Consider the following 18,463-nt stretch of genomic DNA (forward strand, 5'->3'; position numbering starts at 1 on the left):
TTTACTGTAATGGATAGGTTCGTTGGGGGGGTCGCGTGAGATGGGGGAAAGATGATGAATTCTGTTTTGTCCATGTTAAGTTTCAGAAATGTAGCAGAGAAAAAGGATGAAATAGTGGACAGACATTGAGGGATTCTGGTTAGTAGGGAGGTGATATCTGGTCCAGAGATGTAGATCTGTGTGTCATCAGCATAGAGGTGATACTGGAAGCCATGAGATTCTATGAGCTGTCCCAGGCCAAAGGTGTAAATGGAGAAGAGCAGAGGCCCTAGGACTGAACCTTGTGGGACTCCGACAGATAGGGGGCGAGGTGAGGAGGTGGTGTGTGAGTGGGAGACGCTGAATGTCCGGTCTGTTAGGTATGATGAGATCCAGGATAGGGCCAAGTTTGTGATGCCAAGGGATGAGAGGGTCTGTAATAATAGGGAATGGTCCACTATGTCAAAGGCAGCCGACAGGTCGAGGAGGACAGAGTAGTGTCGCTTGCTCTTGGCGGTTAAGAGGTCATTGGTGACCTTAGTTAGGGCAGTTTCAGTGGAGTGGTGCGACCGGAAGCCAGATTGTAAGCGGTCAAAGAGGGAGCAAGACGTGTTGTTCCAGTAGTTTGGAGGCATAGGGGAGAAGTGATATAGGGCGATAGCTAGATACAGAGGATGGGTCAGGAGAAGGCTTTTTGAGGAGAAGTCTGACTGTTATATTTTTTTTGTGCCCCCTCTACTTCTCCGAATGTCCACCTAACATGTCCAGCGCAGGTGAGAAGAAGCCACTCCTAATATCGGCAGTCTTTCCGACACCTTTGTACAAGAGGATCCAAACCGAGCACGTGTGACCACCTCTGCCGGGCACATTAGTGGGACGTTCGGAGAAGGAGTGATAAAACTGCAGCGGACGCCTTAACAAGTGTGTAACGGCAACATCTAGATACAGGAACAGTTTGTAAAATTGATTCCAGTTGGAAACTTTGATTGGACGGCGATAAATAATATTTTAATGGGACAATCCCTTTATAGGAGGCTTTAGATGAGGACTGAAGATCTGATCTGTAGCAATATATATTTAAGAAAAATATGCCGTTCATGAAGATTTACGTGACTTTGGTTTGCATTTTAATTGTTCCAAAAGGAAAAAAAATGACATTTAGGCATAGATCAGACTGCATGTTTTAGGCTGTGTTCACATAAGATCATTTCCATAAATCTGATTCATGTATTTTTATGTTTACAAATGCTAACAATAAGAATGGTCATTAGTCACTAATGCCTTACTGAGATTACACAAGAAACTGGTCATTTCTCTTAAAGGGGTTATCCTGGACTCTATTATTATTTTTTTTTTTACTGTGGGCCTAAAGACTATCAGGCAGGTAGTTGCTATCTACTTGCCTGTTCTACTCCGCACAGATCTCTGCCGGCACGGACCGCTCCTGCCAGCGATTCTACGGCTTCTGCTGACGTCCAGCCGACAGGGCAGCGACTTTTCTTCCGCTCTGTTCTGTTGACAGGGCGTGACTGCTGATGTCATGCTGATTGTAAGCTGGCTCCCTGCTGCCTAACTGCGAGGAACTGGATGTCAATCAGCATAATGTTAGCAGTCACACCCCGTCGACAGCAGCCGGGAAGAAGAGGAGCTGCTCTGTTGTTATGGAGCAGCTGAATCGCCGGCACGAGCGTTCAGTAACCTATCTGAGCTGGTGCTGGATAGAACAGGCAGGTAGTTAGCGGCTACCTGCCTGTTAGTTTTTGGCTCATAATTAAAAAAAACTCCTGGATAACCCCCTTTTAATGGTGATAAGCAAAGTCAGATAGAAAGTAATTTCTGGTATAAAGTTGGTATCACGTTTAGGTATGCAATGTATATATAGTATTTAGGTATGTTATTATGTTATTATTAGGTGTGATATTTAGGTATGTATATATATATATATGTGTATGTAAGCGTAAAATGTACCATGGCTTTCACAACAGCACAGTCAACCAAAGAATGCAAACGATAAACCACGCAGTAAGAAGTCAAAAGAGCCCAAACCACGGGTGAAAAAGCTGAAATATCACCAATATATTCCTCCAGACCAGAAATTAGAGAAGTTGGAGCCGGAGATGGATTCTAACTACGCCCGTCTGCTGCAGCAACAACAGCTCTTCCTTCAGTTACAGATCCTGAGCCAGCAACAACAACACTACAACTACCAGACAATCCTACCAGCGCCGCTCAAGTATGTGGTAACACTGGCCGATTACACGCAGATACATAACCTGGCTCCGCTAGCTTCATTTCAGCCCAGCATTTATAGGACTCACATGTCTACGCACTGTCCTCGCAATAAGTTGCCATTTACACGGAAGCACAATATTGCCCCAAGTCGTGGCAATATGGCAGCTTGCTTGTGAAATCAATGTTTCCCTATGGGGAGAAAAACACCTGTAAGAAACCTGTTTAGTTTCTTTGCAACTATTTATATCTCAATGAGTAATATTGGGATCGCTCACCAATATCGGTATTGACTTTATTTTTCCGTAACTTCAAGACCCTGCATCACCATTGAGCCTGAGCTTAAAGGGGTATTCTCATCTTCAAGATCCTATCCCAATCTGTAGTAGGTGTAAGAATATTAGAAAATACCTCCAATTAGAAATGTAGTATAGTTCTTCTGATTTACTCTGTCTCTTACCCCATATGCAAGGGCATTGCTGTGGCTTAGATATACATGGTTACAACCACTCAGAATAGTGACAGCTGTTCGTGTTCGTAACATGGATAACCTAAGCTATCTCAATGCCCTGCATATGGGGTAAGCACCTTAGCTAATCAGAAGAACTATACATTTTTAATTGGAGGTATTTGGTGCATATTATTACACCCACTACATATTGGGATAGGATCTTGGAGATTGAAATACCCCTTTAACTGCTAGGTGACAGTTAACTTGGAGGATTACATTAAGTACATGCAGCTCTATGCAAGCCTGAGCCTACAGGAAAGGGTGTGGAAATACTAGTTTTTCCTAAGGGCTCATGCAAATGTCCATTGCACAGACTGGCAGCGGCTATTCCGACCCGAGCAGAACGGCCTCATGTATTTCTATGAGGCTGTCACTTTCGGGTCGAGGGACCCAGGGTCCAGTCCGTGATCGCACCGAGATCCATGGACGTCTGTAATGGCGTGTTTGGTCATACACACACTTGTCCACGCACCAGCTTCCATGGCCATGAACCTCCAGCTCTGCCACTGCACTTTCTCAGCATTGTGCTGCAGAACTCAAGCACAGCTTTAATAAAGGCACAATACACATGAAACCAGTTTCAGGAAACTCGCTCAAGTTTTACATAACCGTATGAAAGTGAACGTTTTATTCCTTTCTTTAGGACTTTGAACGACAAAGCGAACAATGGAAACTCCATAACCAACAATGTGAACACTGGCGCTTCATCTGCCCTGAACACCAACAGGCAGAACAGCGTCCCATTCAAGAAGGCAGGACCGCTACCTTCTAATCTGGATGACATGAAGGTAACATACAATGGCACAAAATTGAAATGTTCAATGTAAGAAGAGCTACAGACCCTGCCATGATGGATTCGCTGTTAAATCGTTCAGCAATCTCCTGTGCACTGTGATACATAGAGGCTGTAGAATCCAAACAGTCCAGCATTTTAATGATTTTTAGCTAAATACCGTCTATCTAAAGCGAATCTTTCAGCAGGTTTTTCAATACAAATTTCATACATCAGGAAAAGAGGTATCTTAGACCTGATGTGACTGGCGTACTTACTGTGTAAATCCTAGTCAGAATGCCTGTATAATCTTTTTGAAGGCTTAAACCAAGTCTCTGCCTACAAAGTCTGATCGACCGTTCCTTAGCGACCCTGTTGCTAAAATCTCACCACTCATTATTGATATGTCCCTGGGCTTGATGAGGCTGGTAGATTTACTTTGAAAATCCATGTTAGGATGGCTGTATAATCCTGGTATTCAAATAAGCATTTTATGAGACCAGATAAACAATGAGAGAGCTGATAAGGTCAAGTGTATGACGTTTTGTCCCACCCAGCCTGACTGACGGCTTCAGCTTGTACTCAGAAGCAGCAGGGAGGAGGGACACATAAGAGCTGTCAACCAGTCTAAGAAGGCAGAGGTTTAGTTTAAACTTTCAAAATGGATTGTACAGCCATTTTGGCATGGATTTTTCAACGCAAGTACACCAGCCTCATCAGATGTGAGATCTATGAAAAAATATATACAGTTTGTATTGTAAAATTTGGCAACAGATTCGCTTTAAGTAAATGAAAAAAATGCCCCTGAAGGTGTCTAAACCATGTTTTGGTATTTTTGCACATTTTTTGTTTCATTTTTTTGTTTTGTTTTTCTGTTTTGCTTTTTTGGCATTGTGTAAGCTTATGGAATTTTCAGAAAAAAAATTCCAATCAGCAACACATCTAGTTTTACTAAAAAGTCTAACACTCATTGTTGAATTGAGATTAGTAACTGAAGACTTTCCACAAACCCTCAGTTGTCAGAGCGAGTATTACCGGTTCCTTCACAGGCCTGATTAAATAATGCACTTTATAAGCTGACTTCTCAGATTCTGCGTTTTGGGAACTGTAGAGAAAAAAATTATTATTACCAGACTTGTCAGATATTCCTGCATAATTATAAGGACAAGTACGCATATATATTTTTCTGGTTGCCATAGTTACTAAGCCAGGTCTATACATAATGCAATCTCCCATCACTCAGGATTAAGCCTGAGGGACATGTAATAGAAGGACCGAGTAAGGTAGTATAGGACTACTAGGAATATACATGGAGTAGTAAAACCTTGGTTACTTTTTTAATTACTATTGCTTTACATCCTATTGTACTTGTAGGTTGCAGAACTTAAACTGGAGTTGAAACTGAGAGGCTTACCAGTGTCCGGGACCAAAACAGATCTCATTGAACGTCTGAAGCCATACCAGGATCTAAACAATAATGGAGTTAGTGCTAATAGTGCCACATCAGTAAGCCCCACTGCCACCACTACAACTCCCAGTACCAGTGCTGCGGATGACGCCACGATGGCATTTACCGCTGCTGCCGTCAGTATCTCCGCACCCAGTCTGATTTCAGACGTATCCTCCATCTCAAATGGAAGCAACCAGACCACACTGGATGGCATCAATTCTCCGCTCCCCATGTCTCCAGCCCCTTCCGAACAATCCAACTTCAGTACTGAAGACAGCACCATGACGGACACTTTTGCCGACATTATGACCATGGTGTCTCCTTCCCAGTTTATGAACACCTCACCTATGAAGATCAATGTGAACGAGGATAGCATGGGCAGCGCGACCACTACAAACATGGATCTGGATGCCGCAGAGAAGGACCGCAAGCTTCAAGAAAAGGAAAAGCAGATCGAGGAGCTGAAACGGAAACTAGAACAGGAGCAGAAACTTGTAGAAGTGCTGAAAATGCAGCTGGAGGTGGAAAAGCGTGGCCAGCAGCAACCAGGCCCCAACGTCCTGCTAAATCTGGATCAGAAGCATTTTAATGCGAAAGTTAAGGAGGAAACCATGTCTGACTGCCAGAACTCTGCCCCGACAGTTCTGAGCGGTCATTTGATAGGACAGCCCACAGTGACCACTGGCGGCCAGAGCATCATTGCCAACAACACCGTAGTCATCAAACATGAGGTTCCCTTAGCCAACCCTGAACACCAAAATATCATCCAGCAGTTTTACGTCACATCTCAAAGGACACCTCAAGCTGCAGTGGTGGCTCAGCCTCAGGCGCTACTTACTACACCAACGGCCCAGATCCTGCTGCCGGTCTCCATCAAAACCACCAATGCCATGCAGCTGTCCATGGTCCAGGTGGGTCTTCTATGCTTCATAGTACCAAACCCTAATATAGTATATTTCTATGGTTCCTGTCCTCTCAGCCGACACGTTTAGGTAATATTGCCCTCAACAGTTCTGGTAAAACTGAAAAATATCATCTTTTTCGATCCCATGTATCCTAGGATTCTGTGAGATGTAATGTTGGTCATCTGCATGTCCCGAAAAGTACATTTCCCCCTTAGCCCAGCCTTGGTTCTTTTTTTTGCCTAGAGATTAGTTGGTCACAGTTATGGGTATTGAATTTTAATAGAAGATCACTGGAGAAAGAAACAATACATTGTAAACAGGAAAATGTTATATATATTATTGGGATCATTAATGGGTGCAAATTAGTGATGAGCGAGTGTACTCGTTGCTCGGGTTTTCCCCAGCACGCTCGGGTGGTCTTGAGTATTTATGACTGCTCGGAGATTTAGTTTTCCTTGCCGCAGCTGCAAGATTTACAGCTATTAGCCTGCTTGATTACATGTGGGGATTCCCTAGCAACCAGGCAACCCCCACATGCACTCAGCCTGGCTAGCAGCTGTAAATCATGCAGCTGTGTCAACAAAAACAAAAATCTCCGAGCAGTCACAAATACTCGGAGACCACCCGAGCGTGCTGGGGAAATGCCTTACCTGTTAGTTGATAGGAGCATGGTACAACACTAATATAGTCCTGAAATAAGCCCTTTAAAAAATCCAGCAAAGAGTAAGGACATTTTTTTTATATAATATGACGCCACCTTGTGTTCAAAGTGCATAGCAGTGTGCAGGTCCATGTAATGAGCTGAATGCTGGGAGTCCCACATGCTCAGTCACTCTCCACAGCCAGGTCAGGTCTCTATGTAATAAATCTATTGGCTGCCCCAAATGTTATTTTGTAGAGTCAGACAACGTCCTAGGATCCACACGCCGTCACCGCGTTTATATCCTCTCTGAGGTCTTTCTTACCAGACTGCATCCAGACATTGTGGAATAATATCCCCCCCCCCCCCCCCATAAATTAACGTGTGGTGCAGGTTTTTAATCCGCAGCAGATCCATTTATGGTGCATGTTTGTCTCAAATTTCAACTGAGGAGCAAAAATCTACAATAAGCCCTTCCTCCAATGAAAGGGAGTAAGTCCAAGATAGGAATCACTTTATTATTGGTCATAAGTGGGGTAAGGTGTTATCTGAGCATGCTCGAGTGCTAACTGAGTATCCTTGTTGTGCTCGAATAATATGTTCGAGTCCCTGCGGTTGTTCAACAGCCGAAACACATGCAGGCATTGTGTCCCTGCATGTGTTGCCTCTGTCTAACATCCGCGGGGACTCAAGCATATTCGAGCACAACTCCGTTAGCAATCGAGCATGCTCAGATAACACCTTATCCGAGCACGTTTGTTCATCGCATTACAAGGAAGCATTACCAGTGTGAGACATGTAATGACTGACAGCCTGATCTCACTGTAGAGCTCCCTTTCATTTATAATAATCTCTGGAGGCGGATTCTCAGGAGATCTCTGGGCCGGACATAGATCTTAACAGCTCATTTACATATTAAGAAAATTGTGGATTTCTCTGGAATAAGACATCGGATTCCAGATATGAAGGTGTCATGTTATTCAGCTTCCTATGACCTACATGACCGTATAGACGGCTGACTCTTACTGATAAATTCTCTTTAGTGAAGAACTGATTTGTATCAGAACAGGAATTGCATGTAACTATTAAGAGGCATTTTCTGCTGCAAACTCTCCTATATTCATGTCTGCATATAATCCATAGGCTCAACCACAAGCACCAAGTACATCTCAGCCTTCAATCATGAACTCTACCCCTGCTACTCTGGTCCAAGCACCGGCCTCTCAGAAACCGCCGGCATCGGTAGCACAAGAGAAATTTACACCACATATGCTCAACCAGAATCCACAACCCAGAAAGGTTTGTGATGCATTGAGACTGTACACACGAGGCACTTTATCTACTCCTATAATTATATGCCAACACATTTTTCTGTTCTTCGTTTCCATGAAAAATGTCTTACACGTTCTGTCCAGCAGGGGGAGACAGTGGCCAGTTATTTAGTACACAGCGTTACACAGTGATGTCGTACTTTGTATACTGCCTCCCGTCTGATTCACGCGGCCTGTCAGTCTCCTGCTGAGTATGTATTGTAGGAAAGTCTAGATTACTAGGCCAGAAATGCCCCTAAGCCTCCATGCAGCATCCATCCCACTAATAATTCCCATCTGGATTACTAATTGGTTTTGTATAAATGTAGATGGAGAGCCCCTTTAATATGCGACAATATAATACACAAGCTTGTCTATGACTTTGGATAAATGTCTTCGTTGTAATTCTTGTCCTTAGGTCTGTCCACCTGCAACGTCAAACAACGTATTTTCATATCAACCCAACCCTGTCACTACAGTTCCTCCATCCTTCAACAATAATGCACTGACTACTTCCCAGGTGGCAAGAACACAGCCAGCAGCGCCAGTACAGAACGGGCCGACGACCCTTCACAAGGTTAGTATCTAACATGCAGGTGCATTTATTGTCCTCGGTTGTGAAATTTTAGCAAATTCACTCCCAAACATGAGCAAAGATCCCATTACTCAAGCTGAAAAGTGCTCGTCTGCTCTTCTTAAATGGGTAGAATTGCAAAAACAAACAACTTTACAATTTAACTCTTATTGAAAATCATTTGCGTTCTCAAGAATGGAGGGATTCTGAATTCTACAGTGTATTGATTGTTGCCTTGGTTACCAGCCACCTCTGCATATCATTGGCAGTGGCCTGTCTCCTAGAACTGCTTTGACGGTGTTTGGGTCTGGCCTGCTTCAGGGCAACAGTGCTCCTCCGATGCTGCCGAGGAAAAAAGTGCCCCTGCTTACAGCAAGCAGGAAAGAGTGCACTGTTCGGGCCAACGGTGCAAACATGGCGCTGGTCAGACCTGTCAGTGATTATATTATAAGAGCACCACCCTCAGGAGGCAGGGGAGCAGTGCACTCATGAAGACACAACTTCCTAAGACCCCTTTGGTAGGGTTATTGCCATTGGGAATAAAATTAGGGGTCCGACCACTTTGTCTCCCACTGATCCCAAGATTGGAAACTGGTGCGGTGGCCAGACGTAAAAATAAATGGGGTGGTGGTGCACAAGACTACCTGAAAAAGCATAGAGAATGAATGGAGGAGTGGTGCCACCGCTCCATTCAGTGGGGGCTCTGTTCTCAAGATCAGTTGTATGGATAGGTGATAACTTCTAATGATGGGAATAACCCAAAATGTTACAGTGTACCTAAGGAGTTCCCGCACAGATCCTATTATTAAAAGATGAATTTGGGGCAAAATTTCTCCAAAATTCTGCTGTAAAACTTTTTGAATTGTCACCACATTTTTTCTCAACTAGTAGTTGATTAAAAATTTTGCAACTTTTGGCATTTTTATTTTATTAAAATTTATCAAAACTGGGCAGAGAATTTGTCACATCATACTTCAGCGCACCTTTCACCAACTTACAAAATACCAGTCTTGATGAATCGGGACCAAAGCTCCCTAGAAACCAGCGGTATACTCCGAGGGTATAACTTCATTTTCAGTAAATTTGCAGCTGCAAATGTTAGGAGTTAAACTGCTATGTGTACAGGGTTCTACAGTTAATGAGATCCATTTTCTACAAAAAAATGAATTAAAACAACAGCAAAAGTTATGTGAAATAAAATAAAAATTTGCCTCTTTCCCTCGGTGATTGAGAACCGAGCCATCATACCAATAGTACGGCACGTGACTGCTATAGAAGACACTGGCTGCAATGATAACATGCTGGTCACTTATAAAAAAAAAAAAAAGTAAAGGAGAACCTCCAGTGCGTCTTTACTGGAGCCTCGAGGGTAGAAGAGGTGAGAAGCATTTATTTTTCTGTTGTATACATATATTGCCATTTTTCGTTGGACATTGGATAGCCCCTTCACAGGACCCCCGGATTGTTGCAGCCTTGTCTGGTGCCGATGCTCATTTACTAATAAAACGGGTATCCAAATGTTAAAGCCAAAAGCTGTTCTAGGTTTATTGAGATTTGGAGCAGGATGACTGTGTAATAAAAGTGATTTTATTTCCATGCCATTTGTTTTCTACTTTTCCCTTCCCAGGATTCCAGTCCGTGTTGTCAGATAATATATTGCACTTGTCCTTGTGTTCTTTCCGCAGTCCAACCCCACATCCCCGTCCCAGCAGTACATCGTCCAGCATTCTGGGTTCAACAGCTCAGCCTCTAAAAATAAAGACCCTCCTCGTTATGAAGAGGCCATCAAGCAAGCTCGGAATATTCAGCCTCCGTCGCACACCGAGGTGGGTTACACTGCAGACATATCACTGAAGTGACTCCATGTTCAGCACAGGCGCCACCGCTGATTATAAGGAGATTCATCCATTTCCAATAGACATGCTTCTTCCACAACCCATCTTGTTCTTTATCTATGAAGCAAGGAACACACAAATCTTGGACACAATATTATTTCTCTGGGCAATAGTAAAGTTTGACATCAGTGTCACATTTTGGCCATGATGTGGCGCTGTTCTCCTTCTTCTCTATAATAGGGCCATAAGTACAAGGTTAAAGGGAACTTGTTACTAGACTCCGCTGCCCTAACCACAAGCAGCGTGATTGCAGCCAGGTACGTCTTTCACGTCGTTCTTGATGAGGGGCCGAGATGGAGTCAAACCCTCCTGATTCATTGAGAGATACGTCTCTTAATGAATCGGGAGCGTCTGACAATAGGCGTACGCCCAAATCTTACTCCAGTCAGGGACTGGCATAACATTTCTGGAGTAAGGAACCCCTCAGCTCACCATGAATTAGACAAGCTGTGGTGTCGCGCCCCAATTCTGCTACAGCTTTGCCCATTTTGGCCAAGATTGAAGAAACCAGCATGAAAATGCCAAAAGTCTCACTATTTTTACATAACTCCAAGTTGCGCAGAAATGTTACGACTTTCAAAGCGGTTTATGCTAGATTTCTGGCAAAACTGCTTTGCTGAATCGGGGGCCATAGTTTGTAAAACCTGCCGGGGACTATGGGGAGAGGCCTGACTAGTCCTGTGCGGCCCCCAGTCCGCTCCGTGAGATTGCCAGGTCTCTCCCATGTGTGTACATAGGGAGAGACCCGTCCATTACCTGGAGCAGAGAAAGGACATGCCTTATGGGGGGACCACACTGGACTAGTTGTGTCTCCCGCTATGGTCCCCTGGAGCTTTTCAGTGGGAAGCGTAACCTGGCTGCAATCACACAGCCACGATCTGATTCATGCTGCACATGGTTCAGAATTAACAGGTTCCCTTCACAGGGGTGTGCTCAAGTTGGGTGTCCGATGGTTGGGGGTCCAACAGCAATGGCCCCCACCAATCCCAAGAACGACGGCTCTGAAGAGTGGAGCTGAGGTCAATCATGCACATACCATTCATCCTTAATAGATGCGCCCTGCAGGTTTGCCAGCAGCATTCAACTCCATACTCTGTGAATTGTGCAGATGTCGGGCTGTTTCCAAAATCTGAGCACCTTGGAAAACTACCTCGGAATACTAATTTTCTTGCATTGACAAGTAGCAGAGGAAATGAGTTACACCTTTGCAATTACACTTTAAAGTGGATCTGTAATCAGATTTCACAATACAGACTACAAATATTACTAAATAGATGTCTTAGACCTGATGAGGCTGGTGCACTTACACACATTGCCTCACACTATAAAATACAAATTGTGATAACTGTGTGTAGACGATGCATGGTCATATAGTGTGTTTGTTTTCTTGTACACTCTCTGATTTCTGCCTTTATTACCTTCTCTTCCACCATGGCTGTAGTCATACAGGCTTTTGGAGGTGATGCGTTGAATTCTATGCTAGTGTCAGTGAGTCACAGCCCAGGTATTAGAAACACCTGTCACACAGAAGTGGAAACCATCAATGCAGAATAAAAAAGGAAATTAATAAAACGTTCCTGTAAGAGGCTTGTTTTCACAGATTGCAGTAAGACATCACCGAGCCCAAGATATCCCGGCTGTGTTCCACCGATTGCTATGATTTGAGATTACAATTAGTGATGAGCGAATGTGCTTGGGTGAGGTGTTATCTGGGCATGCTGAAGTGCTAACCGAGTGTATTCTGCGTGCTCGAAAAATATGTTTGAGTTCCCGTGCCTCCATGTCTTGTGGATGTTCGGCAGCCACAACACATGCATTGATTGTCTGTTAGGCATGCCATAGATGTGTTTCGGCAGTCGAACAAACGCGAGACATGCAACCGCGGGGACTTGAACATATTATTCGAGCACGCCAAAGACACTCTGTTAACACCCGAGCATGCTCAGATAACACCTTATCCCAGCACGTTCGCTCATCACTAATCAAAATACATCTTTCCAAGATGCTATTTCTGGTACAGAGCTGCAGATCTCCTGCATAAACATAAAATTATGCCCCCAGTACTGGGAGCCAAGAAGCGCACAACATACTGGTTATACATTTAAAGGCTATGGACAACTCTGACATGGAAAAAATGATTTTTACGTATGTCAGTGTTGACCCTTAGTTACCAAAATTGCACACAGTATTCAATTATTACTCATTTTCAGACCCCCTGATATGCATTTTACAGCACTAATCCAAGTTTTCAATTTTCTCCTGTGGGAGCGTCCCCCCCCCCTGTAATACAGGCTGGATGTGAGCTTTTGTGTGTCTAGAGTGAAGTTGTCTTCACTGGTTTTCATGCATAAACACAGTTCCACCATAGCACTTATTTCCTCCCATGAGCTCTTCTCCTGGCCTACAGCTTGTTCTCAGTGCCCTCCATAAAACACTTTTCTCCCTTCCCCATCACAGATCTGTGAACAATCCCCTCCCTATATATCTCTAACAGTGAAAGGAGGGTGGAGCAGCATTGAGGTACATATAGGATAAAAAGCGCAAATAGGGTCTTATCTAGGTTAGACAGTATCAAAAGAACATCCCCAGTGGTGCTCGCCTGGTGTGGTTGTGTCTTTTTTTTCTAGATGGGACTTATGGACACTGCAGCAGCAAATTGATAAAAATGTATAAATGAAAACTAATTAGGAAGTTGATAATGTTGCATTTCGGAAGCAAATGAAAAACAACCTGTGTAAAAGGTGTACATCGCCGTTATCTCTATATCTCTTACCCACTATGCTCCCTCTAGTGGTGTACATAGCCTATATCTCTATATCTCTTATCCACTATGCTCCCTCTAGTGGTGTACATAGCCTATATCTCTATATCTCTTATCCACTATGCTCCCTCTAGTGGTGTACATAGCCTTTATCTCTAGATCTCTTATCCACTATGCTCCCTCTAGTGGTGTACATAGCCTTTATCTCTAGATCTCTTATCCACTATGCTCCCTCTAGTGGTGTACATAGCCTTTATCTCTAGATCTCTTATCTACTATGCTCCCTCTAGTGGTGTTCATAGCCTTTATCTCTAGATCTCTTATCCACTAAGCTCCCTCTAGTGGTGTACATAGCCTTTATCTCCAGATCTCTTATCCACTAAGCTCCCTCTAGTGGTGTACATAGCCTTTATCTCTATATCTCCTATCCACTATGCTCCCTCTAGTGGTGTACATAGCCTTTATCTCTATATCTCCTATCCACTATGCTCCCTCTAGTGGTGTACATAGCCTTTATCTCTAGATCTCTTATCCACTATGCTCCCTCTAGTGGTGTACATAGCCTTTATCTCTAGATCTCTTATCCACTATGCTCCCTCTAGTGGTGTACATAGCCTTTATCTCTAGATCTCCTATCCACTATGCTCCCTCTAGTGGTGTACATAGCCTTTATCTCTAGATCTCTTATCCACTAAGCTCCCTCTAGTGGTGTACATAGCCTTTATCTCTAGATCTCCTATCCACTATGCTCCCTCTAGTGGTGTACATAGCCTTTATCTCTAGATCTCTTATCCACTATGCTCCCTCTAGTGGTGTACATAGCCTTTATCTCTAGATCTCCTATCCACTATGCTCCCTCTAGTGGTGTACATAGCCTTTATCTCTAGATCTCTTATCCACTAAGCTCCCTCTAGTGGTGTACATAGCCTTTATCTCTATATCTCCTATCCACTATGCTCCCTCTAGTGGTGTACATAGCCTTTATCTCTAGATCTCTTATCCACTATGCTCCCTCTAGTGGTGTACATAGCCTTTATCTCTAGATCTCTTATCCACTATGCTCCCTCTAGTGGTGTACATAGCCTTTATCTCTAGATCTCCTATCCACTATGCTCCCTCTAGTGGTGTACATAGCCTTTATCTCTAGATCTCTTATCCACTAAGCTCCCTCTAGTGGTGTACATAGCCTTTATCTCTAGATCTCCTATCCACTATGCTCCCTCTAGTGGTGTACATAGCCTTTATCTCTAGATCTCTTATCCACTATGCTCCCTCTAGTGGTGTACATAGCCTTTATCTCTAGATCTCTTATCCACTATGCTCCCTCTAGTGGTGTACATAGCCTTTATCTCTATATCTCCTATCCACTATGCTCCCTCTAGTGGTGTACATAGCCTTTATCTCTATATCTCTTATCCACTATGCTCCCTCTAGTGGTGTACATAGCCTTTATCTCTATAACTCTTATCCACTATGCTCCCTCTAGTGGTGTACATAGCCTTTATCTCTATGACTTTTATACATTATGCTCCCTCTAGTGGTGTACATAGCCTTTATGTCTATAACTCTTATCCACTAAGCTCCCTCTAGTGGTGTACATAGCCTTTATCTTTATAACCTCTTATATACTATGGTCCCTCTAGTGGTGTACATCGAGATTATCTCTATAATAACTCATACACTATGCTCCCTCTAGTGGTGAGATACTTAATGTACAGTTCTGAACTGCGCTCTTCTCACTGATGACATGTTATCCAGTGTCACATCAGATGAAACAAGGGTGGCAGCCAGCTGCTGGACCCTCACATCTATGTCATGCATAGATAGATTGATTTGCAGGACCAAGTTGAGCGCCCATATCAGTAAACTGAGGCTGCTGGATGAAAACCCTGAGAGCTACCTCCTGGCATCTGGGACTCTTCTTTTGATTAGCCGGGCCTGTCATAATGTCATCGTTGTCGTAACGCACAGGTGACGACATACCAGGCTTGCTAATCAATAGAAGAGCCGCTAACGCCAGGAGGTAGAAGGTGGTTCATGAGGTCCCATCTAGTGGGCAGAAAATACTGACCTGGTCTCTGGAGTGACTGCTGGAAAACGATTCGTACCAACTCACATAGTGACATTAGCAGAGAGCAGCCGGGCAGTGGACTCCGGTGACTCCTGTTGGGGTCAAAAACATTTTTGTGTCTATAAATACTATTGTTATCCTGCTTATACGTGTTTCTGCTATGCGGTATGTGGTTGCTACTCCAGTCTATTTCATGTGTCTTACTTATATCACTATATAGGCACCGAACGCACATAGCCAGCAGATGGATGACCTGTTCGACATCCTCATCAAAAGTGGAGGTAAGAAGAAGCATGGCCATGTCAGCTGGCTATCTAGTTTTCTACAGTAAAAGTAGATCATCTTTATATAGACTTTGCCTCACTTGTCGTCTTGAGTTACAGCCTGTAATATTGTCCAAAGCTGCGTTAACAATTCTGCAAACATTAGAGCTGAAGTCTCCCAGCATTCCTTACTAATTTGCATTTTTGGGAAGGTCGGTCCTCACATTAACACACATTGAAGTAATCCGATATAAGAAACAATCCTTCCCTTCCATTTTATAGCAGCTCAGATGTTGGACGCACTTGTAGACTATGCAACGTCTGCCAGGAGATTGCAGCTCTGGTCTGTAATGTAGGCTGTAACCCGGGATCAGTACAATAAGTCATCAGGGGGCCACACTGACAGCGAGGGTCTCCTGTGCAGATCTCCAGTCTGGACTCCCTCCCCATTAGTATAAACACATGCACATTTACATACATATTCACATTAGGAACAATGTGATAAAATGTGCGTATACTAATACTGAATACATGCGCATGTACACATTAAGCACACATACATACAACGACATTCTCGTGATGCACATGTTCAGACAATTATTTTTGTTCATTTATTCCTAGTTGTAACATCCATAACTTTTTACTTTTACGTAAGTGTCATTATATGGGGTTTCCATTCAGTTACATTAGCGTAAGTTTTTTTTCCTAAGGATTTAATGCAGAAAAAAAACTTTTTTTTTTTTTTCACCATTTACTGATCACTGTATTGTATGGCATGTCAAATAAACCCTTGTTTTTACTGATTTCTGATGTTTAATTTTTTCATTAATTTTTTAATAATTTCTGGGGGGAAAAAACTCCCAAGTGACGACCCTCAGGAAGCCCTGTGGAGTGTAGACTTTATTTTTTAACATCACGTTTTTTGGGGACAAAAAACATCTATTCGCTGTGTTTTACCTTAAGATATCACACTGCTGGATCTTCCCAGCATAACATTATGATTTTCAAGCTGAGACTTTACAGATCTCCTGAAAGATACGACAGCAGAGCTCTTACCAATTAATCGTGAACTCTTGAAGTCTAGAGGAATGGTCTTCAGGACACTTTTTCTGCGGGTGCCGGGGTTATTTTCTTTTCTTTGCACTTTTCCGTCAGGAGCCCACAACACAACTTCAGCTTCTTGACAGTCACTTTCAATGAGCAGCTCTGCTGATAGGAGAATGACAGACTTGTGTTACAGGCATATTGGCCGAGGACTCGAAGACTGGAGCCAAACTTAAATAAGTAACAGCTGAAGGAAAATTAAACCATGAATTGAGAAGGCAAAGCAGCCATCTTTTGTATGCAGAACTCATTGCTGCAGTCTGTTAACCCTTAGAAGTCTTTGCTGGGCTGAATATACAGTTTTTCAATTTTGCATGGGATTTTTTAATAAAATGCTCAATCCCTGCAAGATCTAACGATCTATGGCGCAACAGATTAGCTTAGAGTAAAGCTATTCCCACAAGTACAATATAAATTATCCACCGTACCACCATGTTTCTGAATATAGCTGCAAATAGTGGTTAAAGGGAATCTGTCAGTAAGATCAGCCCTGCTAAGCCATCTATATGGGCATTTAGATCATGGGTAGTTGAATAAAATGATATCTTCATATTGGAAATCCGATGTCTTATTCCAGAGAAATCCACGTTTTTCTTAATGAACTGTTAGGATCTATGGGCCGGACATAGATCTCCCCAAGAATCTGCCTCCAGAGGTTACTTTAAATAAAAGGGGGTGTTACCAGTGTGAGACATGTAGATCAGGAGAGCAGACTGTCAGTGTCAATGTCCGGCCCATAGATCGTATTACATATTAAGAAAAACGTGGATTATATCGGAGGTAAAAGATTAGATCGCAGATATCAAGGTATCATTTTATTCTGCTTCCTATGACCTACATGCCCATATAGACGGCTTAGGAGGTTTGATCCTACTGACACATTCCCTTTAACCCCGTAATCCCATATGACGTACTATCCCGTCAAGGTGACCTGGGACTTCAATTCCCAGGGACGGGATAGTACGTCATAGCGATCAGCCGCGCTCAAGGGGGGAGCACGGCCGGGTATCAGCTGACTACAAGGCGATGTGCTCACCTTGTACCGAGCGTCTCCTCCCTGCAAGCCCCGGATACAAAATGGCTGCGGGGCTACATCCGGGTCCTGCAGGGAGGTGGCTTACCAGCACCTGCTCAGAGCAGGCGCTGGTAAGCCTGCAGCCCTGCATGTCAGATCGCTGATCTGACACAGTGCTCTGCAAAGTGTCAGATTAGCGATCTGACCCTATAACATGATGCCCCCCTCATTCACGTGTGAAAAAAAAAAAATCCTAAATAAAGAAAAAAATATATATATATTGTTCCCATAAATACATTTCTTTATCTAAATAATAAAAAAAAACAATAAAAGTACACATATTTAGTATCACCGCGTCCGTAACGACCCTACCTATAAAACTGTCCCACTAGTTAACCCCTTCAGTGAACGCGGTAAGAAAAAAAAAAAAAAAGCGCGGCAAAAAACAACGTTTTATTATTATACCGCCGAACAAAAAGTGAAATAACACGCGATCAAAAATACGGAAATAAATAACCATGGTACCGCTGAAAACGTCATCTTGTCCTGCAAAAAACGAGCTGCCATACAGCATCATCAGCGAAAAAATAAAAAAGTTATAGTCCTCAGAATAAAGCGATGCAAAAATAATTATTTTTTCTATAAAATAGTTTTTATCGTATAAAAGCGCCAAAACATAAAAAATGAGGTAACGCTGTAATTGCACTGACCCGAAGAATAAAACTGCTTTATCAATTTTACCAAACGCGGAACAGTATAAACGCCTCCCCCAAAAGAAATTCATGAATAGCAGGTTTTTGGTCATTCTGCCTCACAAAAATCGCAATTAAAAAGCGATCAAAAAATGTCACGTGCCCGAAAATGTCACCAATAAAAACATCAACTCGTCCCGCGAAAAACAAGACCTCACATGACTCTGAGGACCAAAATATGGAAAAATTATAGCTCTCAAAATGTGGAGGCGCAAAAACTATTTTTTGCAAT

The 18,463-nt window shown here is 43.1% G+C and overlaps 1 protein-coding gene and 1 long non-coding RNA gene across 6 annotated transcripts in view; one reads left to right on the forward strand and one right to left on the reverse strand.

The window, feature by feature from the left end:
- MRTFB (myocardin related transcription factor B) overlaps positions 1-18,463 on the forward strand; it is a 149,792-nt gene that overhangs the window by 117,218 nt on the left and 14,111 nt on the right. For all 5 annotated transcript variants that reach the window (XM_077275161.1, XM_077275164.1, XM_077275162.1 and 2 more), the window contains exons 8-14: positions 1,965-2,212; positions 3,363-3,507; positions 4,866-5,852; positions 7,630-7,785; positions 8,215-8,373; positions 10,056-10,196; positions 15,318-15,378. In XM_077275161.1, coding sequence (XP_077131276.1) covers positions 1,965-2,212; positions 3,363-3,507; positions 4,866-5,852; positions 7,630-7,785; positions 8,215-8,373; positions 10,056-10,196; positions 15,318-15,378 — 1,897 coding nt within the window. The remainder of the gene's footprint in view (positions 1-1,964; positions 2,213-3,362; positions 3,508-4,865; positions 5,853-7,629; positions 7,786-8,214; positions 8,374-10,055; positions 10,197-15,317; positions 15,379-18,463) is intronic.
- LOC143786002 (uncharacterized) lies at positions 10,199-16,554 on the reverse strand. The gene is made up of 4 exons (XR_013218197.1): positions 16,417-16,554; positions 15,098-15,189; positions 11,684-11,782; positions 10,199-10,322 (listed from the first exon to the last, which is right to left on the reverse strand). It is a non-coding gene; the product is annotated as an uncharacterized LOC143786002 (long non-coding RNA).

Source organism: Ranitomeya variabilis, chromosome 7 (assembly GCF_051348905.1).
Source record: "Ranitomeya variabilis isolate aRanVar5 chromosome 7, aRanVar5.hap1, whole genome shotgun sequence".
NCBI lineage: Eukaryota > Metazoa > Chordata > Amphibia > Anura > Dendrobatidae > Ranitomeya > Ranitomeya variabilis.